Source organism: Hoplias malabaricus, chromosome 6, assembly GCF_029633855.1.
Source record: "Hoplias malabaricus isolate fHopMal1 chromosome 6, fHopMal1.hap1, whole genome shotgun sequence".
In the NCBI taxonomy this organism is placed as follows: Eukaryota; Metazoa; Chordata; class Actinopteri; order Characiformes; family Erythrinidae; genus Hoplias; species Hoplias malabaricus.
This window is the reverse complement of record NC_089805.1, coordinates 44,070,507-44,096,697: the sequence shown is the minus strand read 5'-3', so window position 1 is coordinate 44,096,697 and position 26,191 is coordinate 44,070,507. Positions and strand designations below refer to the sequence as shown.

The 26,191-nt window shown below is 41.8% G+C and overlaps 2 protein-coding genes and 1 long non-coding RNA gene across 3 annotated transcripts in view; 2 read left to right on the top strand and 1 right to left on the bottom strand.

The window, feature by feature from the left end:
* The window catches only part of LOC136699820 (protein S100-A4-like), a 222,058-nt gene that overhangs the window by 44,591 nt on the left and 151,276 nt on the right, over window positions 1-26,191 (top strand). The gene's annotated exons all lie outside the window — the stretch shown is intronic.
* On the top strand, window positions 340-3,202 carry zgc:64022 (Ras-related and estrogen-regulated growth inhibitor-like protein). The gene is made up of 4 exons (XM_066674962.1): window positions 340-461; window positions 717-770; window positions 860-936; window positions 1,983-3,202. The coding sequence occupies exons 1-4, from the start codon at window positions 356-358 to the stop codon at window positions 2,388-2,390; spliced, it is 645 nt and encodes a 214-aa protein (XP_066531059.1). The 5' UTR covers window positions 340-355; the 3' UTR covers window positions 2,391-3,202.
* LOC136699906 (uncharacterized) overlaps window positions 1,640-26,191 on the bottom strand; it is a 28,028-nt gene continuing 3,476 nt past the window's right edge. Inside the window, exon 4 of the long non-coding RNA XR_010803681.1 lies at window positions 1,640-2,361. This is a non-coding gene — a long non-coding RNA (uncharacterized lncRNA). The remainder of the gene's footprint in view (window positions 2,362-26,191) is intronic.

The window sequence follows — 26,191 nt, the reverse complement described above, 5'->3', positions numbered from 1 at the left end:
ATATTTTTAAATGAGGGTCATGAATACCATACACAACAACAGCGTCTGTCCATTAACTTGAGCCCTTATTCAGCTCTGAGCAGCAGCTACTGATTAATCTTCACTTTACACTCAAGGGAACCAAGCTGAACTCTGCTGAAATGCTGGGTAAGTCTTGGTGAAAGACACCCCCCCCCCAACCCCCACCATGGTTCTTCAGAAAACATTAAACCATAATAACCCACGAAACAGGGCAGCGCACACACTTACCCCTGATTGGCCAGTTAGATTTAAAGCCCCACCTCCTTTCTCTATAAAAGCCTGTGTGGATCTAAGCTCACACGCTTCATCTCAGACAGGAGCACACTCAACACAAATGGTCGTCCAACTGACCCCTCGGACTCGCAGGAAAGCAATGGAGGGGAGGGAGCAGAGAGAAGCCAATATTTTGCTGCTGGGAGCTGGAAACGTGGGGAAATCTGGTGAGTTTATCAGAGCCATCCATTCACATCTTACTTTTAGAAAGCCCTCAGTCTTGTTCTGAATTTAGACACATACCTGAGCCAGGTGAACAAGGTCTGATAAGACTTATTATCTTATAACGAAACAAGATGACACTGAATATTATACGAGGTCAGAAGACACTGTCAGTAGAGGGACTAGAATAAGTGGAAACCACTGCTTTAACCAACTGCTTTACGTCCAGATCTCTGACCTTGCCTTTTCTGTGTCTGTAGCTCTCACAGTGCGGTTCCTGACCAGAAGATTCATTGGAGAATATGGGGATATCGGTGAGTTTTCTGATGTCTAATGCCTAAAAACAGTAGTGTGCTATTTGTTGTATCTCTTTACTAAGTCCTTTGTTTTTACCCCAAATCAGAATCCATCTACAGTCACTGTGATAAAATCGATGGCCGTGACATCTGCTTCAACATCTGGGACTCGCAGTCTTCACAGGTAAGAGCTCAGTCTGTCATTTATAACCTTCCTAATTAATCTAGTTAATCATTTTTATTAAACACTAGGCATGTTATTAATTAATTATAGTTTTTTTTTACAGTAGTTAAAGGAGTAGCTAATTATCTGTAGTGTAATATGAATCAGACAGAAGAGCCAATAATGACAAGGGGGGAAAATGTGTCAATGGACATCAGTCCACCATCATTTTTTGAATTAGTTCCATATGAATTATTTACTACTGTAGGAAGCCTACAGTAGGTAGTTACTCTGAATTATTCAGTAGCTGTAATGTAATGAATTATTCACATTAAAATTAAAGGTGCCAGAAGTTCCTTGCTTGTTGCTAGAAAATAAATGCAAATGCAGGTGTGAAGAACCATATTGAAATGCAAAAGCCTCTGCACAATGTAAAGATCCTGCACTGAAACCTTTAATGAACCCATGCATTTGTGTAGAATCCATAAGAGCAATATTGGCTGAGCCTGGGAGCTACTACTGACATCTAGAAAACCTAATCAGCCAGTTTGAAATACTAGAAAAAATGGTAAAGGCACATTCTAAATAAAGAAATTGAGAAAAATCTTTCAAGTTAACGTCTTTATCACTGTGCTCAAAAATGACAGTGGCCCCCATTGTTATCTCCTGCCCTTTACTTTCATATGTAGCTGACATCTGCAGTAGAATCAATTAGGACCGGTCTAGATGTTTATGTTTTGCTCTCCCTCTCGCTCAGAAACAAACTGTGCCTCCAACAGGAGAGAGCCTCATTCGTGCACCATTTTGACAGAGCACACGCAGAGCACTGATTCTGCTCTGATCCATTTCATTCTGCTCAAAGTGTACATGTACACGCCGGGACTCCTCTATCAGCAGATATAATCAGGGACAAAACTAATCATGCTAGTGAACTTCTGTCCTGCTGGTGGAATGGCCTCTAGGGGGCCTTTGAAAAGAGGCTAAAGTCTGAAGAGGCTGGTTTATTCTCGGTGTATGAAGTGTAAAATAATTTTTAACAATCCCCTTCTCTTTCCCCTGTATTACAGAATGATGAAGACACTGAACACATCAGTGACCGCAAGCTGGAATGGACGGACGGCTTTATCCTGGTCTACAGCATCTGTGACAGAGCAAGTTTTAACGTGGTTCAGAAGCAGGTGCAATGTATCCGCGAAGCCAAGTCCAAGCTCTCAGCTCCCATCATCATTGTAGGCAACAAGCGGGACCTCCAGCACCGGAGAGCCGTGTCCAGCGAGGAGGGACGCCTGCTGGCCCTCTCTGCAGACTGTGGCTTCTTCGAGATCTCTGCCGCAGAGACGTACCACGCCGTTTTGATGGTGTTTCATGAACTGCTTGATCTCATCCGGGAGTCCAGAGTGCCCAAAAAGGCAGCGAGGCTCAGAGGAATCGTCAGGACCATGTCCGCTGTGTTCGGGAGGAAACGGACAGAGTAGACACAGGAGAAGTGTCAGTAGCACACTCTTAAAAATAAAAAGGTGCCTGAAAGGGACATTTGGAATAAAGCAAAGGGGAAAAAAATTCAAACTACTGAATGCAGCCAAAAATACCGTTCTGGATTTTGTACTCGCTGATAATTGTTAGGAAATTAATGGCTGCCTTGGGTCACATCTATCAGTATTTAAAAAAAAACAGGACTGGAACTCTGGATTCAAGCTCAAACAGAGCTCTGGCTCTTTTGGTGACACAAAGAAACTGATTACGGATTACACAAAAGTACCTCTTCACCAGGAGCCATTAAGGCACCATTATTTTTTAAGAACTACTCTTTAAGAAATCCATATTGGAGCAGGATTTAGTATTTTTTTATTAGTACATAGTGGACAATCATATTTGGATGTTCCAAGAATGTTCGGATACAGAATGTTTATGAGGTCCACAACATTTTAAGCGTTTGAGGGTTTTGTGTCGTTCGCTTTGCTGCACATTCAAACACTGGCAGTGATTTTCTATTTTTTTCCAGAGATTATTTTTTATTTTTAAACAGTCTATGCAAAAATAAAAGCCACCTCTTGCCTATAATTAAGCTGAATTAGACATTTATGGCCTTAATGTCACTGCAGCTTCATTGTTGGGAGCTGGAGTCTGCCATTCATTTACATGGACCTTGAATCCATGACCGTCTGATGAGCTCAGACTACTCTTAATGTTTCAGATGTTGGTCTCTGAGCTGTGTTTCAAGGGAAGGTTTTGCATATTCTCTTCATTTTTGTGCCAGATGCATTGTTGTACAATGTTAATATTATAGAAGTGATGTTAATGTTATTTTTATTAAAATAAAACGTGAACTGGAATTTGACATCAGTCTCTTGTTGTACAAAATCTAAGAACTATGTTTGTGACTCTTCACTGAACTATGCCTCAAAACAGTGATGTCACCAGAAACAGTAAACGTCACTGATCCATTACTGTATTTTGAGGAATATTTAAGGGCACAAGGGTAAAGGAAGCAAGGGAACCATCAGCAACCTTCAAGCCCCAGGCTTTGTGGCTAGAGCTGAGGGAGCCTTGTTTACCCTCCTACCTGTCGAGGAGAGTGGATATCCACCTTGGAACACACCAACACAAATAAACACCACCACAAAACCACAACCCACTCCAACCACACCACAATAAATCCCCTTACACTAGGGCAAGGGGAGATGCTGAGCATGTTGGGAGCTCCCACCACATCCCCATACAGAGCGCATTACCAAACACCATCGTTTCCCACTTTCTTCCAGTTTGCTCGCTCCCAATTCCTCATTCAGTCGCTGGTCATAAAGAGCACATACACATCTCCAACACCACAAGTTTTCCTAAAGCACATGTATACATGACCTTCTTCTGAATGCACTGCAGAACCACTAAACACCTCGGCTGTTTTACGCTTTAAAACTCTGCACCTGAAATGAACACAAATCTGTTCTGTGGCAAAACATAAAGTGAGTTCAGAACCAAATTTAAGAGAACCCTGACAGTTTGACATGTACATCTCAGTACCGTCTGATTGCTGATCCACCAAAATATAAACATACACTGCACTTTGTATTTCTACAGTTACAGACTGTAGTCCATCAGTTGCTTTCACCTTGTTCTTCAAAGATCAGAGGACCCCCACAGAGCAGGTGTGATGTGGTGGTGGATCATTCTCAGCGCTGCAGTGACACTGACGTGGTGGTGGTGTGTTAGTGTGTGTTGTGTTGGTGTAGAGTGGATCAGACACAGCAGCAAACCCTACAGTGTCATAGTTGGACTAAGATTAGTGACCACTGATGAAGGGCTAGAGAAGATGAACAACACACTGTGCAGCAACAGATGAGCTACTGTCGCTGACTTTACATCTACAAGGTGGGTCAACGAGGGAGGAGTGTCTCACAGAGTGGACAGAGAGTGGTAACAGGGTTTAAAAACTCTGATTAAGGTCATGAATGAAAGACAGCACAGTCGGAAACTGACTGGAAAGCCTTCGTTTAAACGCCATATTTGCTTCTATTTATTTTCCTTCCTATGTCAGTGATTAAATTAAATTCCTCTCCCCTACAAAGTGTATCATATGAATGGCCTTTTATGTTGCTTTACATCAGAAAATCTCCCTCTCTGGACTTCTGTGGCACCACTGTAGAAGTAAGTAAGTATTTTCATCACTGATGTATTAATGGATATGAAGTTCCTGTTGACTGGAGCGGACTTTTTAAATCAACAGAGACCCTGTGGTCAAGCATGCCCACATTTATGAGAGTCACTGGCATTAAAATGAGTAAACAGTCCTCACATGCAGCGCCTGAGCGTGGGGGTTGTTCTCGTCTAGTGTTACTTTGTTTGCATAAAGCTTAGTGTAAAATCGCCTTAAGTGTGAATCACAGAGAGCGAGAAAGAGAGAGAGAGAGTAGGACCTTAGAAAATACATCCCACGCAGAGCAAGGGTGAGAGAGATAGAGCAGAATCCTCGGGACAGTACCCCCACTGAGTAGGCGTTGGATACGGAGGCAGTTGCCACGGCGATGTCCACGGAAACCCTTGTTGCTATGCGTAGCTAGGCATCCTTCGTCACACTTAGTGACATCACAAGATCCCCCATCCCCAGACTATGTTAGTGTCAAATACACAAAAACACAGTAACACATACAGTCCACAGGCCTCCCACTTGTGTTTTGTCCGCTCTGTAATTTCCAGGTGGGGGACAAAAGCACAAACGTCATTCCTGGGATCTACAATGAATTCCTCCCACTTTATTAGGCACCCTTGTATTCTTAATGTGTGTGTGTGTGTATGTTTGTGTTAATGAAGCTTGATTTGCCCTGACCCAGGGGTTTCGTAATGACTCTAAATCATTGTTCCAGGGACACACCGTAAAACAACGCTCTCTCAGTTCCCCTCTGTACTGAATGGAGCAAAGGAGCATGTCCATGGCGAGAAGGAGGCCCTCATTTCGAGAAGAAATGCCAGGCTCATTATTGGACTCCACGGCTCACAGAGCACAACTGTTAATGTTCTGTTTTTTCATATTTCATAAACAGCAAGGCCCCTGATGCATTCTTCATGTCCCCCACTCCTCCCTCTCTCTCTATTGCTTTTCTTAATTTGGAAGGTTAAGTAGAGCCTCTGAGAATGAGCTGATTCATGGACAGAAATTGTTATGGGAAAACATCCTCCATCTACAGTGGAAAGTGCATCCAAACTAATTATGAAGTCCTGAACTAATCAACAGATGAAGATGCTGAAAAAGCTGAAGTTTCCGTCAATATCAACATGTCTTACTTCTTGATTTTCACCCATTTATCCAGTTCAGTATATTACTCTGATTTTCCACTGCATGGACCCTACTCGGCTCAGCTCTTTTGCTTTTTCATTAAGTGATTCCGGTACCTGGTCCCTGGAACTGTAACTTTAGTCCTTGACGACACCTGGTACAAAGCAAGTACAGTAGGTACTAAACGTGACTTGTAAACCTGGCGAGGCACTGACTGGACAGAGAGCCTTCTTTACACTGAGAAACGCAGACCTCCAACACAAACTTGTCGCTGGCTTCACATTTGTTTTTATCCGACTGGAACGGCAGCACATAACATTACACCGTGGTCTTATAAAAAGGTTACAATGCTCCTTGATTTGGTGGCAGATGGAGCTGCAACAAAGAAAGCTCTGCTGATCTGTGAGAACTGGAGGTTGTAACGGTGTTAAGCCAAAAAAAAAAAAAAAAACAATACGCAAAAACATCAGTAAACAACAGCGAAAGTTATTGCCACAGTTATTTGGTTGTTTTCAAAATGCACGGTTCCTGTTAAAGATGGGGATTTGCAACATCACCAGTTACATTTCGTGGGGGAGCTGTGCTAGTGGAAAGGGACCAGAGAAAGCACATAGAGCACAGTGTCGAGCCGATGCCATGTAGTACCATTTGTGACAGTCATGCTGTAATCAACCCAAGAGAGTGAGACAAGCAGAAGCTTCCTCCAAAACATAAAGCTCCAACACTTATTTTCAAACGGCCATTAAAACAACATCCCTGGAGCTCAGCACACTTGGAGGAGAACATTAACTGCTGACATTCTGCTACAATAGCTAACAGACAAGCATTCATCTTGAAGGTTATGGAGATTCTTTAAGACAGAAAGCAATATGACTGTACCAAGGGTCACAATCTGACTGATATTAATGAATGTATTATCGGTTAAATAGCAATGAATTAAATTAACTAATAACTAATATAATAGATAATTTCCCCCAATTTTTGGTCATTGCCAGTACCACCTGCTAGTTTCCTCTGGGAACTAATACTAACATAACACCACTGGAGTTCAACACACCTTGAGGAGAACACAAACTATTCTTACTGCTTTGTTTGCTAACAAACAGCCCACATGACAAGTGGCATTATGCTGAAAATTAGGGAGAAGGGCCATCCTACCCAACCCAGAGTGAGGGAGGACTCTTGGATTTGCCTCGGATAGATCAGATACACATCACAGGGTATTGAACTTGTGGTCACCTGAACGTTGGGTCCACAACTGCGAGCTCCATATAAAACCATTCTACAGTAGAGTTTACTAAATGAAGGTTAAAAACTGGTCAAACCAGTCTTTCATTAGGAGGAGAGTCCTGAAGTGATGAATATGAGTTGGCAGAGGAAGAGTTAAACCACAGTGCTCAAGTTTTACCCCTTGACCAGTATTTATTTATTTATTTTACCAGCACCTTGCACATAATCAAAAAAGTCCTTTGGCAAACAAAATGATCACTGAATGAATGTACACCTAAAAGATAACCTGCTAACAATAACCTTGGCTTTAGCTTTGACCTGCTAACAGTAACCTTAGTTTTAGCCTTGACACACCCCCAAAACAATTTAAAAAACAACACACAAAGTCATGGTTTCTGACTAAAGGGTTCAACACTTACTGGATGAACAGGGAAGGAAGGTTCCTCAAAAAAAGGACTGAATGGACTGAGCTAGAAATGTGCGGTATCCACATTTTTCATTCCGTAATACCGTCTCAAAATATTATCTTGGTATACTATGCCATGGGGAGGGGGTGCTCTGTCAGTCTGCACTGAGCCTTATATCTGTGAGCACAAAGTCGCGTGAAGCATTTTCTGAGAATCTTGTCTGTTAACAGCTTAATTCCTTTCTCTTTTAAACAAAACTCAGCACTAAACTTACAACTGCAGTGGGCTACGGGGCTTGTGCTTTTCTCCACCTGTTTTCAGACTGTGACGACCCTAGATTGAGCTATTATTGGACTCTACCTGTTAGAAGTTGTCACCATTTTAGAGGATGCCTGCTTTTATATGCACTATCGCCCCCTAGAGGCCTGGATGTGTCAAAACTACATGACCTTATTGGCAAATAAGGTCATTAACCCTGTGAATGAACAACGGTAAATCTGTTACAAATTTCAGGTTTAAAATGTATGTACTTCATCGCATTCCGGGTTTATTTACATTTTGCAGTGTCCCAGTTTTCTGGAAATAGAGTTTGTAAAATCAGTCCAAAGTCCAAACTGAAAACCTCTGTGGTGTAGTGCTTTGTCTGTAGGGGGCTGAGGGCCATTAAGACAAAACATTACACAAAACAATGAGCAGGAAGTATGTTTCAATTTAAATTTTTATGTTAAAATACAATTTTTTGTGATGCTTCAGCCATCCAAGACTGGGAATGATAAAGAGCACCATGGGACAGATCTGGACAGTTTATGTTCTCTGCCAAAACATGAAGCTTTTCAATGGTGTTGCATCAATAGCTTTTTGAAAAGAAGTGGTGGTTTGGCCTTCGGTAGAAGCATGTGTTCGCCTCAGGCTACTGACCCAGAGTGCAATAGGAGGGAAAAATGAATACTATCTTGTTTCTTGAGTCTAAAACACACATATGACTATAAAAAAAAGAACTATGATGCTAATAATTTACAGAGTAGCAGCCGGAGCTCAGCAGGAGACAGCAGTCATGGACAGAAGCAGGTGACGAGGTGGTGGTGGCGATTTCATGAATTTATGACAGAATTTGTCCCACGTGCCACACCTAAGGGAATTATGATTTAAAAACAAAATAGAGAAATTATTAGTTGAAATATTGTTTATATTTTCCTCTAAACACACCAAGTTAAATTGTTATGTTGAAAATAAAAGCAGCCAATGGTCTGACGAGTTAAAAAGGTTGTGAAATGCTGTGTGTTCCCAAACTTTTGATGGCCAGACGGGGTCACCAGTGTCGCAAAGTGTTTGGACAGAGGACGTATGTACATGAAAAGCAACACAGACACACGCTGCAGAATGAGGAGAAATGAAGTTAGTGCAGATGAGAGTGGAGGAGTGAAGGGGGAGCATGGAGATTAGGTTAAAGGAGCTGATCTAATCACAGCTGAAGAAGTGGTTCAGAACAGAGACAAAGAGACAAAGAGAATTTTCCTTGTTCCAGCGCAGCACGCACTGACAGACCACCGCCAGGTCAGTGTCACTACAGCGCTGAGAATGATCCACCACCCAAATCATACCTGTGACACCTCTGTGGGGGTCCTGACCATTCAAGAGCAGGGTGAAATGGGGATAACAATGTTTAAAAGCAACAGACAGTACAGACATTAATAACAGAACTATTACGTGCTCCTGTTTTTTTTTTTTTGCCTTTGTGGAAATTAACAGACAAATCCATGTCTCAGTGCCTGACTCGTGTTATACAGCAACACATAAAATTTGACCCTAACTATTTTATATTCATTAAATTAACAAGCGAATAATGGCTACAGACATGCCTTTCCTGTGACCTCCCTTTAAACGTTAATGAGATCGAGTGTCCATTAGTCAGGTCAGAATGACGGACAGTGTCAGGGAAACACATTGTCTTGTTAGCGTTAGCTAAAGTAGGACAGCTATAATGGGAATGGCTTAATAAAATTAGCCTACATCTCTTCTGATTTGGAATGACATAATATGGACATCACATCATCGTATGAAACCACTGTTCTGTGTTATTATGAATTACAAAATTACAGGAGGGTGGCAAGATGGCGTAGCAGGTAGTGTCTCAGTCACACAGCTGCAGGGATCTGGAGGTTGTGGGTTCGAGTTCAGCTCCAGGTGACTGTCTGTGAGGAGTGTGGTGTGTTCTCCCTGTGTCTGCGTGGGTTTCCTCCGGGTGACTGTCTGTGAGGAGTGTGGTGTGTTCTCTCTGTGTCTGCGTGGGTTTCCTCCGGGTGACTGTCTGTGAGGAGTGTGGTGTGTTCTCTCTGTGTCTGCGTGGGTTTCCTCCGGGTGACTGTCTCTGAGGAGTGTGGTGTGTTCTCTCTGTGTCTGTGTGGGTTTCCTCCGGGTGCTCCAGTTTCCTCCCACAGTCCATAAAAGTGTCCGTAACTGTGAATGTGTAAGTGATTGTGTGTGTTGCCCTGTGAAGGATTGGCGCCCCCTCCAGGGTGTATTCGCACCTAGTGATTCCGGTTGGCTCTGGACCCACCGCGACACTGAACTGGATAAGGGTTACAGACAATGAATGAAAAATAAAATTACAGGTTTGAATTTCCCATAAGAGAAAAAATGTGTTCTTTTGCATAAAATTACAAAGTTGTACTCTCCTATTTATGTGAATGTAACACAATTAAGAGTGAGACCATCATCTATCCACTGTATGTACACTGTTTACTGTATATTCGTTTGTCATTAAATGAATCGCATTGGTCGCAGTGATTTTAAATGATGTAAATCCTTAAATGATACGACATTACAACAATATAAAGAATTCCTGTGTGAATTCCTATCTGCTAACTTGTATCTGAATTATTCACAGTGGTGTGAGTATGAAGGGTCACGGAGACCATGAAATGCCAAAGAGGCCAGTGACGGAGGTTTCGTCTGCAGGGGGTCTGTGTGTGTAAGATCAGAGAGTTCTGCTCTGAAGTAAAACACACACAGAGGTCAGTGTGTGGGTGACACAGAGTGTGAGTACCAGACCCCAAGCAGTGTGTTTTTAATCATTAAACGCAATATTAAACTCAGAGGAATGAAGCTCACGACACTCCAACATTTGAAACTCATACATATGTACGCACTTAATAAACATAGGTAGTGGAAAGCAAAGGTTGTTAAACTAATATTTAGTTGATTTTCGGAGAGAAAATTAGTAACACATTTTCTACAGAGGACACACTTCTGCCCGTGTTAATACATGGTCACTACTTATCTGACTTTAATACGCTGAAGTAATAAGTAAACAATATGTGGCATGTTTCTTTATTACTTCAGTGTATTAAATTCAGATAAATAGAATTGCATATATATATATATATATGTAAAAGCCCTCTGTGTCTGTAATTCGGCATCCATTAATTATATGTAGAAATATATCCAGAAATGTAAAAACAAAACAGTATAAATCTGTGTAGAGCTGAGTACTCTGTTGAATCCACACAAATGAAATTTACTCTATTGTAGCCTCCTGTAATTTCTTACATTCTCTCCAGTACACTCTGTCTGAGCGCTGTTCACCTCACGACTTGTTCATTTGTTTGTTTGTTTGACATGTGCTTTATTGTGTGACATTATTCTTTTTAAACTGCAGTAAATCAATGATGTACAGTACTTCTGTTGCATCAGGGATGATCTGTATGATTATGTGAAGTGTACAGGAGGATGTGATTATATGTCAGTATACCACTGTATAAAAGCGATTTGAGTGTCCTCTGAAGTTGGTATTCGCTGGGGGTCCTGGAACCATGGGTTTAAATTTTCATTGAAAAGTGACAAGAACGAAAGCTGGCTGCCTCTTAAATTCATGTTCCCTTTATTAAATCAAGTTCGCTGTCTACTGTGTTCACTCAAAACATATTAGTGCTTGGAATAAAAGGAAGAGGTTTTTGAATGATTTACAGCTATGATAATCAAGTTTATCCGTGCTGAACAATACATTAAGTATTTTCAGTGCATGCTATGAGTGAGACTTCAACTCACTGGGCAGATTTGGACAGAGATGTGTAGCAAGTTGTTATGTGAAGTATTTACAAAGTATACTTCCAAAACATGGTAGGAAAAAAGTCCACCATTTTGGAAAAAGTGGTGGGGACATGTCACAAGCGTCTACAGCCATAAAATACACCTGCACCTGGAAACCCCAGTGGCCACCAAAGGATGAATGTATATTAAATCCAAATCAGCGCAGCAGGTAGTGTTGCAGTCACACAGGTTGTGGGTTGGATTCCCGTGACTCCAAGTGACTGACTGTGAGGAGTGTGGTGTGTTCCCCCTGTGTCTGCGTGGGTTTCCTCCGGGTGACTGTCTGTGAGGAGTGTGGTGTGTTCTCCCTGTGTCTGCGTGGGTTTCCTCCGGGTGACTGTCTGTGAGGAGTGTGGTGTGTTCTCCCTGTGTCTGCGTGGGTTTCCTCCGGGTGACTGTCTGTGAGGAGTGTGGTGTGTTCTCCCTGTGTCTGCGTGGGTTTCCTCCGGGTGACTGTCTGTGAGGAGTGTGGTGTGTTCTCTCTGTGTCTGCGTGGGTTTCCTCCGAGTGACTGTCTGTGACGAGTGTGGTGTGTTCATTCTGTGTCCGTGTGTTTGAGTCAAAAGTGTGTGTGTGTGTGTCTGTGTTGCCCTGTGAAGAACTGGCGCCCCCTCCAGGGTGTATTCCTGCCTTGCGCCCAATGATTCCAGGTAGGCTCAGGTACAGACAATGAATGAATGGCTATTTTTAAATTGAGATTAACACAAATATATGTTTTATATTTTTAGCATTAGACATGAAAAAAGGCACTTATTCTTAATTATATTCAACTACATTAACACCCAGCTAGCAGAGAACCTTCCCACAACTTTGTCTAACGTTACCCAAATGTTCTAATAAAGTTACACATATATATTTTAGTCTAATGTTCAACTACATTTTTCGTGAAGTTTGCCATTTTAAATAAAACATATTTTGAACATTACACTAAAATGTTTTAGTGGGATCATTCCCTGTTGCTTTGTATGCAAACATTACTCATAAAAATGTGTTTTTAATAAACTTTATTATACATCAAACCACACATTATCGTATGGCAGTGTATGTCTTTCTTTAATAAACTGCAGCTGACTCCTCGTTTATGACTTGACCATGAAAGGACTGAATGAGAATCAGAATGAGAATATTTTTCAGGAAAGTGCACTAGGTTTCACTTTTTGTGGAAGAAAATGACGTGTTCTCTGCCGAGGAAATTCACAGACTGTTATCATTTCCTGTTGTTTAAGTTTAAACTGCAGAGTGTGGAATGCGTTCCTGTGAGTTTCGTGGTCAGTTACAAGAATAATCAAATATTTCTCCCCTAATAGTTACATTAGCCGTCCACTTTATTAGAAACCCAGACATTCCACTAATAAGCCACTTTATTAGGTATAATACGTTGTAATCCAACTCCCTGGCCACTTTATTAGAAACTTTCTAACTCTTGTTTGTGTCTCTACATTATGAGTCTTATGGGGTCAGCAGCAAGAGGTCAGTAGCTGTCCAGAGGATCCTCATGCATCAGTTTAATTTGAGTAGGAGTGTGTATGTGGTGATAAGAGGTATTTAGCCTGGGTGTGCTTGTGTGTGTGTGATGATAAAGTTGCAGGTGTGCAGGTGCTCTGCTCCAGGTGCAGCAGAGCGTCCGAGGAATTCAGTGCAGCAGCAGGACCACAGTGACCGGAGGAACGACTGGAATGTGGGGATTGAAACTCAGCCAAACACAAGCACACACAAACACACTCACTCTGAAACTGAATGACGTACTGGTTTTGGTGTGGTGGAGTGAATCACACACTGAAGGTCATTACCGTTACTGATGTGTAAATGATTACACTGCTGCCATCGTGGGGAGGTCTGTGGAGGGGGTCTTGGCTGAGATTTGTGGAGGTCTTTGGGGTCTGTACAGTTGTGTAGTAGTTATTGTAGATGTTTTTTTTTGTTGGGAACATTGTTGAAGTCATTGCAGACCTCTGTGGAAGTTTGTGTAGGGCTTTGTGGGGGTCTTTGGGAAAAGATGATGGGGGTCTTCAGAGCTTTGTTGTAGTCTTTGTTGAACTAGTATTGAGGTCATTGTAGGGCTTTATGCAGGGTTGTGTGTTGGTCTGTGATGAACACTTTGTGGAGGTCTTTGCTGGGGTCTGTTGAGAAGCTTACGGCAGCTGTTACTGTGCCTTTTGAAGTTAGTAATTCATACAGAACACATTTCTGTGCAGGTTGATCATTAATCTGAAAAGACTTCCCTGGCAAACCATGACCCCCCGCATGGAGCCTACGTGTAGTGTGTGTTATTTTAGTTTTAGCGCACGACAAAGGACAAGGATCAGAAATTTTCATCATGCTATTTTTGAATGAATGAAAGTAGTGGTTAAATGGGTGCGCAGGGACATTGTGAGGGATGTGTGGGGGTGGGGTGGGGGTTGTGGGGGTACAGCAAGTAAAAATAAATACTATACATAGTGCATTTTGTGAATTAGAATTCCAGTGGGGTTTTTTTCAAGCACAGGAAGTGCACAATGCAAAAATGTTTGTGAACCACTGGGATAGAAAATGAATCCTGATGTTATTGTGGTCAGTGTAGTCCTTACAGTAACTGAGCTGCTAATGGCCACTTTATTAGAAATGTCCCTCTTGTGCCTCCCTTGGCAGTGTACAGTCAGACTGAGACACTGCGGCTCATCTGTTGTTGTTCAGTTTCTGTTGCCCTGTGGTTGCACACTTTTTGTTGGTGGGAATATTTTCAGGAATAGTGGACGATTCTCAGCACTACAGTGACACTGAGGGGATTAAAAACTGCAGATTTTTAAACACCTCAGTGTCAGGTCCCAGGTAGAGATTGACCAACACACAGGTATGCAGAGCAACAGCTGGTCTACAGTCTGTAATTGTGTAAATACAGAGTGCACCTGACAGTAAGAGTAGGAATTAGGAGGTCATTTTAAAGTTATGGCTGATCAGTGTAAGTGTTAGTGAGGTTGTAGAGGGCAGGAGCTCTATTCAGATTATTAACTCTTTTCAGTTTATCTCACATCTGTAATGCAATTTTTTTTTTCTACTCTGACCTCTGCCTCAATGATGTTTGCAGACTTTTACACAACTGAAATACACAACTCATTTCCAGATTTTAACCACGCAAACACACACACACACAGCGTAGGAGTGTTGTGCAATGCTGGAAAGCAAAAAAATTCAGAGTAATTATTCCAATTACCTTAGATGACACCACAGGTGAAGTTCATTACACTGTTCGTTTAGCCGTGTCCCTCGAGATTCAGTCGAACCATCCATCTGCTCCATTAGCTCTAAAGGTGGCAATTACTAAGCCTCTGGTGAAAAGCCTGTTTATTTTACAGAGCTCAGCAGCTGCTAAAAGAGACTGGCAAAGTTCAGACTTTAATGGAGCAGCTGCAAATAAGGGGGCTTTGACGTGACAAGCTTTTTGCGTTTCGCCTGCGTTCTGATTGACTTTGAGCGGTGTTAGTGTCATCAGTGTACGTTTTTAAGCGAGCTTGTTGCTAACAGGCTAAATTCATATGTGTAGTTCCCTCCCACAGTTAAATGTGAAATTGTTATCAGAGTTCGAACCTGGTAAGTCGACATTCTGTGTTTTTCCTCACTATGTCGTGATGTACTTTTAAAGTGGTGTTATAGAGCACTGGGTACTGGGAAACTGTGAGAATGAGGCTGTTTCTCAATACAAAATATGGCAAGTTCAAACTGCTGTACTTTGTAGTACAAACTTGGCGAGTTCGACTCACAAGAACAAACTCCCGAGGACGCTGTGGTCGTGATGTAATTGGAACGTTTCAGACTCTCTCAAGTCTACAGAAGTCACGTCCAGTTAATCCTCGATATTACGGGCGGAGCAAGAACACATCCAAATATGTGATCTGTACTTGGCTAGATGTGGACTAATACGTGGAACAGTACTTGGGCTGAGACTGATGACGTTTCCCAAGAACACGAGAACCCCAGTACAAACAAGAACACGAGAACACCAGTACAAACAAGAACACGTATTGAGAAACGGCTTGAGTTTCTCATCCATATCTACAGTATCTGTCAACCCACAGCAACTGCTGCTTGTGTTACATCATACACTTCAGTCCGTCACATTGGCTGTGCTTTGGAAAGGTCAGTGGAAAGTAGGTCAAAGTTCAATTTGGCAAAAGTGAGGAGCTGCTTGGTAGCACAGCAGAGTTAAATGGTGCTGCTCTCTCCACAGAAAAACAATAGAATCCCCAGCGCAAAGATGTTTAGCATCGTGTAAAAATGCCCTCATTCTAATGCCATGCTCAAGGCCAGGCGCAGGTAGAACATCGCTGCACTGTGGAGCAGGGAAACTGCTTTCTCTGGGGTGACAGAGTACAAGCCAATCAGTTAGGGATGAGAAGTGAGAACTAATCATCCAACATCAAAAAATGACCTCACTGTAGCTCTCATGGCTGAATGCTATCAAATCTTCACAGCTATGTTCCGACATTTAGCCAAAAGCATTCCCAGATTAAGGGTTGGTAATGCAGTGAAGGAGGAAAAACTCACAATTAATAGCTTTCATTTAAGTGTATCCATCCATTAAGTAAAATAAAAATGCTTTTATTTTCATTGCACAGCAGTAAGAAAACAAAAATTGTGCCTATGCATTTAACCCATCCATGGCAGTGAACACACACACACACAGAGTAGTGGGCAGCCAATCCCAGCCCTTGGGGAGCAGTTGAAGGTTAGGTGCCTTGTTCAAGGTCACATCAGCCGTGGATGTTGAGGGAGGAGACAGAGCTGTTCCTTCCATTCCCAACTTTCAAATGAGCAATCCTTCTGTCCCAAACCCGAATTCTCTGACCTCACTAGTGCACCAGGGGCTGTGGGTACTAATGAACTACAAATCCAGAGCAGTGGGCAGCATGTGGGGTATAAGGTTCCTTGATCTTCCACCTTAGCTGTGGATGTTGAGGGAGAGGACAGAGCTGTTCTTTAACCCCCACTTGCCCCATTTTCCTGGTGGTTTCTTGCCCCTAATCCATCCATCCATCCATCTTCCTCCAATTCTAACAGTTAAACTCATGTGAGGGTGAATATCAACTCCCTCTGTTTGAAGAATAAAGAGTAACCGTAAAGCTCAGGAACAGCAGGTGGATTAGGGGCATTCCTGCCATAGCCCTAAAGCTCTGTGGAGGTGAAGGGGCTTCTGTGAAGGATAAGGAGCATTTTTCTCAAATCCTCTTAAGTGTTTAACTCTTTCGGACATTAGATGGCCTTAGAAGAGAGAAACGTGACTCTGGCATAAAACCTCACATTCATGTACTTTCCACCAAAAGGTAGACCCTCACAGGACCCCCACGTCCAGCCGACAGTGTCCTGTGTCACTGATGAAGGACTAGAGGACGACCGACACACACTGTGCAGCGACAGATGAGCTACTGTCTCTGACTCTACATCTACAAGGTGGACCAACGAAGGAGGAGTGTCTCACAGAGTGGACAGAGAGTGGACACAGGGTTTATAAACTCCAGCAGCACTGCTGTGTCTGATCCACTCTACACCTGCACAACACACACTAACACACCACCACCACGTCAGTGTCACTGCAGCACTGAGAATGATCCACCACCACATCACACCTGCTCTGTGGGGGTCCTGAGCAGAGGATAAAAGGTGTCTGGGGGTTATTTTTTGGCTCAGAGAGCACACTTTAACTTGTTTATTTAATGAATTTACAAATATACTGGTCAATCTATTATAAATCTGTGCTGTTGTGACCACAGCAGTGTCCAGTGGCACTCTGCCCATTGGCAAATTTTTTCCTTGAAAGTTTAAACATTTTTATTGCACTGATATATACAGCTTCAACAAACCCCTCCTCCTCATTTCACTGGAAAGACATACATTGTAAAAACACTCTTTGAGGATTTCTAAATAAATCTCCATTTCATGCTTCACACGTGACAATCACATACTGTACCCACACGACTCTGTCAGATTCTTCAAAGAAAACGCCATGAAAACATTCAAGAGAAAATCCTCCTTTTCCAAGAAACTCTTTTGGCTTTGAATCAGGGCAAAGAGAAGTGGGTCTGTAATCAAAACCCCTGAGCCTCAGACTTGAGTGCCCTTGGGCAGAGAGGGTCATGGGAAAATCAACTGGAAAAGGCTGGTAGAGATCTGAGATCACTTTCAAAGTGGCTTTAAATAGCGAAGGTCAGAAATGGGAGGGTGTCAAGGATTTCTACCATGAACTCAATGCCAACAGTACGGTTTAAAATACACTCACTTTTAATCCCCGTCTCGGGCCACTGTCTGTTGGGAGCGTGCTGTGTTTTCCCTGTGTCTGTGTGGGTTTCCCCCAGGTGCTCCAGTTTCCTGCCACAGTCTTAAACAGGTGGAGGGGCTGTGTGACTGACTGCATGAGAGTATGATGTGCTGTGAGGGTGTGTCTTTGTCTTGTGCCATATGATTCCCACTAGGCTCTGAATCAACTTTGAGTCTGAACAGGAGGAAGACCTTAAAAGGCTTACCAGCTAAAAAGGCCCAAACGTCACTGGTTTGTGGAGCAGTGGAACTGGAGTTCTCTGGAGTGATGGACCTCCATCCAGTTCCTCTGGGACGAGTTGGAGTTGTGATCCAGAGCTAATCGTCCAACATCAGTACCTGACCTCACTAATGCTCTTGTGGCTGAAAGCCATCTAAATCTCATAGCAATGTTCCAGCATCTACTTTAAAGCCTTTTAAGAAGAGTATAGGCTGTTACTGTACTTAGTTGTCTATAATAGCCTTCGTTTCAGTAGAAACATTTTTCACCACACAGGATCCAGAACAGCAATGGGAATTAATTAAGCAACACGCTTTTACCCATTCACCCCAGATTAACAGTGAACACCTGGGCTGTTTCTTCCTCGTTTGTAGGTTAAATGACGCATTGGCGCTTATCTGGACCACCCGGGACCATTCAAACCACACATTCATTAGAGCACCAGCTGCTGAGCTAAGACTATAACTGTGCACCAATTGCGCATTTAATACTAATTCTAATCCTAGTGTTTGAGTGTGTAATATACACTGAATGATCACTGGATTAGGAACAACTACCTTGTTTCTACAGTCACTGTCTATTCTCAGTCCACTGACCATACAGGAGCACACTGTAGTTCTAAAGTTACACAGTGTAGTCCACTTGTTTCGCTGCATACTTTATAATACATTCTTACCACCATTACATTCTGTTCTTTTATGGTCAGCACCACCACAGAACAAGTATAATTTGGCAACTACTTCAGGGTACATATTCCAAGAAAACAGAAGACCCCCTAAGAACAGGTATTATTTGGGTGGTAGATTATTCTTAGCGTTGCAGTGACACTGAAGTGGTATGCGTTGTGTTAGTACAAATGGATCAGACACAGCAGTGCACCTGGAGTTTTTAAACCCTGTGTTCACTAACTGTCCACTCTGTTAGGCCCTTCCACCTCTTTGAAGGTTGAGAGGTTTAAAAACTCCAGGAGAACTGTTGTGTCTGATCCACTCAAAACAGTTCACACATTAACACACCATCACCTCACTTTCATTAGCAGTTTTCTGGTCTAAAATTGCCCAAATACACAGATGTAGATGAGGTTAGACTTCAGTCATCCAGTAGTAACACATTTACAATTAAATACAGGTCAGAGGGAATTTTTGTTCTTCCACTGTCTCTTCTATCCAGCGCTGGTCAGAATTAAGGGTGTTGTGGCATTACCAAAAGTCACTATTCACTACAGACATTTTCATTTTTATTTTATTCATAGACATTTTCCTGCCATCAGCCGACTGACAAATGAGACTCGGCTTTTCTTTTAACTAGATCTGCTCATTGTTCACATCACTCTGGTAATGAAACCTCGTAAAGGTGAAAAAAAAACTTTTTATAAAACTCTGCTGATCTTTCCCTCACCATTTGCAGCTCTCAAGCCTGTTTTCACTCAAAACCAGTCTTATCTGTTTACAAAGCCCCAGTGTCAGTTACAAAAAAAAAAAAAGTGTCTCAGTCTGGTATGCTAGGCTTTATCTTTCTGCTCACGACAGAGAAAAGGCATCAGGAGGTCTTTGGACGGTGAAGAGATGTCCAAATATTCAAAAGCATGAACAGAAAAGAGGATACTGCTCTATTCTTGCTCCATAGTTGAGTAAAATTGATTTGTTTTTGCTGTAGATGGAACTGACACTAAATTCAGAAGAGCACTAACTGCATGAAAGTAAACACAGCACAAAAGTGCTACAAAATTAAACAACTTGGTTTACATATGGGTTTCTGTGTTAATTCAAACAGTCAATAAAACTTTCAGGCAAGTTACACTTCAGCAAAAATATAAAGATCTTCTGAGATCTTAAACGTGAGAACAGCATTTCTTCATTCATACTGCTCTTTGTTTATACTCTGTTCTTTGCTTTTTTTAATCTGGTGTCCACGGGAGAAGGCAGGGTTAATTTCTGAGACTCGGTTCCTTTCTGTGGTTATTCCTCCTGTTTTTAAGCAAAGACTGGGAATTCTAAAAAGGTCTGGGACATCCGTTGTAAAAAGCTCTCTATAAATAAAGCCAACTGAATTTGCAAATCACGACTTAAGCCCGTCATTGCCATTTCAAATATGAAGTGTAATGGAAGTGGCTTGACATCTTGGGTGTCCAGTGACAGCTGTACTGTGATTGCTATGAAACAATACATGTCTGTTGTTTATCCGAGAGCTCCAGGCTCAAATGGACCCAGGCCTGCCCTCTCTGCTGTTGGTCTTTATTTTGGGGGAGAGGGAGGGCTTTATTTGAGCCGTATCTGTTTGCTCAGGGGCAGTGAAGCTTAGCTGTGTACAGCAGGGTTGAGAGGAGGGAAAGAAAAGGAGGGAGCGGGGGAAATGAAGTGTAGTTTCAGGACTAAATCTACAATCTACAGCATCAGTTATCCACCACAGTTAAACCTGAGCTTACCATCACACTCCATCAGGAAAATACTAGTGTATTAGGTTTAACACGCTATTTTTGCATTCCGATGTGGTATATGATTAACAATAAGTTTTATATTTACTGATGTTTTCATATCGTTCCTTTTGAAAAGGGTGTAAACTGGGATTTCACATTTATGTTCTAAAACAGAAGCAGAAAGAACATCAAGCATCCATAACTTTGTAGGGCTACAGTTACAGTCTGTATTCAATCTGTTGTTCTGCATACTTAAATAAAGGGTTTCTGATAAATTGGCCAGGTGGGTGTGTTTTTAAGATACTACATTTTCTTCAGTTCATAAACGTCTGGACACAATATAAAAAGTCACAGTTTAAAAGTTCAATAATTCTCAGATGTAAACATGAGAAATGTGAGCTCCTTTGTAAATTACCAGGCATTAGTCACTGTCAGCTGTACTATAGCAGCCTCTTATCTGTCATCTCTCCTCTCCTCCTTAATCTCTCCATCTCTCTCTCTGTCTGTGCTGAAGTGTGGCGAGCCTCGGGCCTCACGTACGCACAGAAAAGCACAAAAGGACCTTGAGTGTAAACAGAGGATTAAATCACCTCCTCGTCCCATTAGAATCCACACATCATGGACGACAGCTGCTACACAACATTATCACTCATCTGTTACTTTTTTAATGTGATACCCTGTGAAATATGATGTTGTTAATTGCGTACAAGCTCGAAGGTTGTGGATTACTCATCTCTGAACCCTCTGCTAATGCCACACAGTAATACCTTTACGCCCACTAACTCACCGCTGAGACTGGACTTAAACTAGGACTGTTTTCTGTTCACCAGCCGCTCAGTATACTTTATTAACACAGCACTGACACTCTTACAGCACGCTGGTATAGGGCAGCCTTTCTCAGCCGAGGTGCTGCGGACTGGAGCAGTAAAATCCAACTGATCTGCTGTTGTCACAATTTTATGTTCAGGAAAGAGTATTTCAAAAATGATGGCCGAATACAGTTGCCAGTGCCTGTGTGTGTGTGTGTGGGTGTCAGACAGTTGCAGAGAGCATGTTTTTTTAATATATTTTTTCGTTTGGGATTTTTCATATGTTTAAAAGGTGTTGTTTATACACCGCTCTCTGATTACACACCGCTCTCTGTTTATTCTCTTCTCTCTGATTACACTCCGCTCTCTGATTACACTCCGCTCTCTGTTTACACACCGCTCTGTTTATACTCTATTCTGTTTACACATTGCTCTGTCTATACTCCATTCTCTGTTTTCACACTTCTCTGTCTATACTCCATTCTCTGTTTACACACTGTTCTCTTTTTATACTCTTTTCTCTGATTACACACTGCTTTCTGTTTACACACCGCTCTCTGTTTATACACCGCTCTCTGATTACACACCGCTCTCTGATTACACACCGCTCTGTATTTACACACTGCTTTCTGATTATATTCCGCTCTCTGATTACACACCGCTCTCTGTTTATACACCGCTCTCTGATTATACACGGCTTTCTGTTTATACTCTATTCTCTGATTACACACCGCTCTCTGATTATACTCTATTCTCTGATTACACATCGCCCTCTGATTACACACCGCTCTCTGTTTGTACTCTATTCTCTGATTACACACCGCTCTCTGATTACACACCGCTCTCTGTTTGTACTCTATTCTCTGATTACACACCACTCTCTGATTACACACTGCTCTCTGATTATACTCTATTCTCTGATTACACACCGCTCTCTGATTACACATCGCCCTCTGATTACACACCGCTCTCTGTTTATACTGTATTCTCTGATTAAACACCACTCTCTGATTACACACCGCCCTCTGTTTGTACTCTATTTTCTGATTACACACTGCTCTCTGTTTATACTCTATTCTCTGATTACACACCGCTCTCTGTTTATACTCTATTCTCTGTTTACACATCGCCCTCTGATTACACATCGCTCTCTGTTTGTACTCTATTCTCTGATTACACACCGCTCTCTGATTACACACCGCTCTCTGTTTGTACTCTATTCTCTGATTACACACCGCTCTCTGATTACACACCGCTCTCTGATTATACTCTATTCTCTGATTACACACCACTCTCTGTTTATACTGTATTCTCTGATTACACATCGCTCTCTGATTACACACCGCTCTCTGATTACACACCGCTCTCTGTTTATACTCTCTCTGATTACACACCGCTCTCTGTTTATACTGTATTCTCTGATTACACATCGCTCTCTGATTACACACCGCTCTCTGTTTATACTCTATTCTCTGATTACACACCGCTCTCTGTTTAAACTCTATTCTCCGATTACACACCGCTCTCTGTTTATACTCTATTCTCTGATTACACACCGCTCTCTGATTACACACCACTCTCTGATTATACTCTATTCTCTGATTACACACCGCTCTCTGATTATACTCTATTCTCTGATTACACACCACTCTCTGTTTATACTGTATTCTCTGATTACACATCGCTCTCTGATTACACACCGCTCTCTGATTACACACCGCTCTCTGTTTATACTCTCTCTGATTACACACCGCTCTCTGTTTATACTGTATTCTCTGATTACACATCGCTCTCTGATTACACACCGCTCTCTATTTATACTCTATTCTCTGATTAAACACCGCTCTCTGTTTAAACTCTATTCTCCGATTACACACCGCTCTCTGTTTATACTCTATTCTCTGATTACACACCGCTCTCTATTTAAACTCTATTCTCTGATTAAACACCGCTCTCTGTTTATACTTTATTCTCTGATTACACATCGCTCTCTGTTTATACTCTATTCTCTGATTAAACACTGCTCTCCGATTAAACACCACTCTCTGATTACACACCGCACTCTGTTTATACTCCGCTCTCTGTTTATATTCCGCTCTCTGTTTACACACTGCTTTCTGATTATATTCCGCTCTCTGATTACACACCGCTCTCTGATTACACACTGCTCTCTGTTTATATTCTATTCTCTGATTACACACCGCTCTCTGTTTATACTCTATTCTCTGTTTACACATCGCCCTCTGATTACACACCGCTCTCTGTTTGTACTCTATTCTCTGATTAAACACCGCTCTCTGATTACACACCGCTCTCTGATTATACTCTATTCTCTGATTACACACCGCTCTCTGATTATACTCTATTCTCTGATTACACACCACTCTCTGTTTGTACTCTATTCTCTGATTAAACACCGCTCTCTGATTACACACCGCTCTCTGATTATACTCTATTCTCTGATTACACACCGCTCTCTGATTATACTCTATTCTCTGATTACACACCACTCTCTGTTTATACTGTATTCTCTGATTACACATCGCTCTCTGATTACACACCGCTCTCTGTTTATACTCTATTCTCTGATTACACACCGCTCTCTGTTTATACTGTATTCTCTGATTAAACACCGCTCTCTGATTACACACCGCTTTCTGTTTATACTCTATTCTCTGATTACACACTGCTCTCTGTTTAAACTCTATTCTCCGATTACACACCGCTCTCTGTTTATACTCTATTCTCTGATTACACACCGCTCTCTGATTACACACCGCTCTCTGTTTAAACTCTATTCTCTGATTAAACACCCCTCTCTCTTTATACTTTATTCTCTGATTACACACCGCTCTCTGTTTATACTCTATTCTCTGATTAAACACTGCTCTCCGATTAAACACCACTCTCTGATTACACACCGCACTCTGTTTATACTCCGCTCTCTGTTTACACACTGCTTTCTGATTATATTCCGCTCTCTGATTACACACCGCTCTCTGATTATACTCTATTCTCTGATTACACACCGCTCTCTGTTTAAACACCGCTCTCTGTTTACACACCGCTCTCTGTTTACACACCGCTCTGTGATTACCCTCTGCTCTCTGTTAACACATCGCTCTCTGTTTATACTCTATTCTGTTTAAACACTGCTCTCTATACTCCATTCTCTGTTTACACACTTCTCTGTCCATACTCCATTCTCTGTTTACACACTGTTCTCTTTTTATACTCTGTTCTCTGATTACACACCGCTTTCTGTTTACACACCGCTCTCTGATTATACACCGCTCTCTGTTTATACTCTATTCTCTGATTACACACCGCTCTCTGATTACACACCGCTCTCTGTTTATACTCTGCTGTGTATTTACACACTGCTTTCTGATTATATTCCACTCTCTGATTACACACCACTCTCTGTTTACACACGGCTTTCTGTTTTTACTCTATTCTCTGATTACACACCACTCTCTGATTATACTCTATTCTCTGATTACACACCATCTCTCTGATTACACACCGCTCTCTGTTTATACTCTATTCTCTGATTACACACCGCTCTCTGTTTATACTCTATTCTCTGATTAAACACCGCTCTATGTTTATACTCTATTCTGTGATTACACACCGCTCTCTGTTTATACTCTATTCTCTGATTACACACCGCTCTCTGATTAAACACCGCTCTATGTTTATACTCTATTCTCTGATTACACACCGCTCTCTGATTATACTCTATTCTCTGATTAAACATCGCTCTCTGATTACACACCACTCCCTGATTATACTCTATTCTCTGATTACACACCGCTCTCTGATTACACACCACTCTCTGTTTATACTCTATTCTCTGATTACACACCGCTTTCTCTTTATACTCTATTCTCTGATTAAACACCGCTCTCTGTTTATACTCTATTCTCTGATTAAACACCGCTCTCCATTTATACTCCGCTCTATTTAAATACTGCTCTGTTTTGTACACTGTTCTTTCTTTGTTTTGCTTCGCTGTTGACCAGAGGAAGATTGGGACACTTTTGGGTGTTGGTTCCTCTTAATGTTTCGCCCTGATGCTCTAAGGCGATCTTCCCTGCCGTCATCACCTCAGTGGCACTCCCTTTGGGATAGGATTCGGAATTCTATAAAACTGCTTTGTGACACCAGCTGGAAAATTAATAATATATATATTATAAATTACTATAAATACAGCTGAACTGAATTCAATTGAATGTTGCAGTAAATATTCTGTAAGAATTTGGACCATAGTTTTAATTACAGAGGGTTTTGTGTGGGTTTGACCCTCCTAATTCAGACATGTACACGCCCCCAAAAAACTCCCCCAGTCACACACAATAGCACTAACTTGGGAGGGTGAGAAGCACATGCTTCTCCCAAGATGTGAGCCAGCCACCTCCTTTTTTCAAAACACAGCTCAACACGCTTGGAGGAGATCACTAATGGCCTGATGTTTTATGCTAGTTAGCAGATGTAATTGGGTGAAGAGGCCACCCTGCCCACCCAAAGAGAGCATGGCCAGTTGTGCTGAGACATCACCATGGACCGAACCTACTGTGAATCGACTTTAACATTAGGCTGCTGGGTCAAGCCTTTGGTAAAGCTTCTACATGTGTTTCCATTTACGGCGCTAAGCAGAAAATAACCCTTAAACGCGAGAAGATTACATCCACAAACAGAGAGCAGAAATTCTGATGTGTTGTACAAACACCTTATGATTTCAGAGTGGTCAACAGTGTCCAAGGACAACCTCTGTGTATCGGGGGTTTTTTGTAAGCTTAAAATTATATTGTATTTCACAAGCAGAGCATATCACCTCAATCAAACCAAAATCTTTTACCTTCGTTTTGATGTGTGTCATTTTTGGATGTTATTTGAAATAGTGTCTAAATGTCAAAACAAACAGGCCAACAGAAATGACATTACATTAACACCTATAAGCAATTTTCTTCTATATAGTTATAATAATGCCGTGTTTTTTTTTTTTGAAGCATAAGCAGTGTGTGTGTGTGTCTGTGTGTGTCA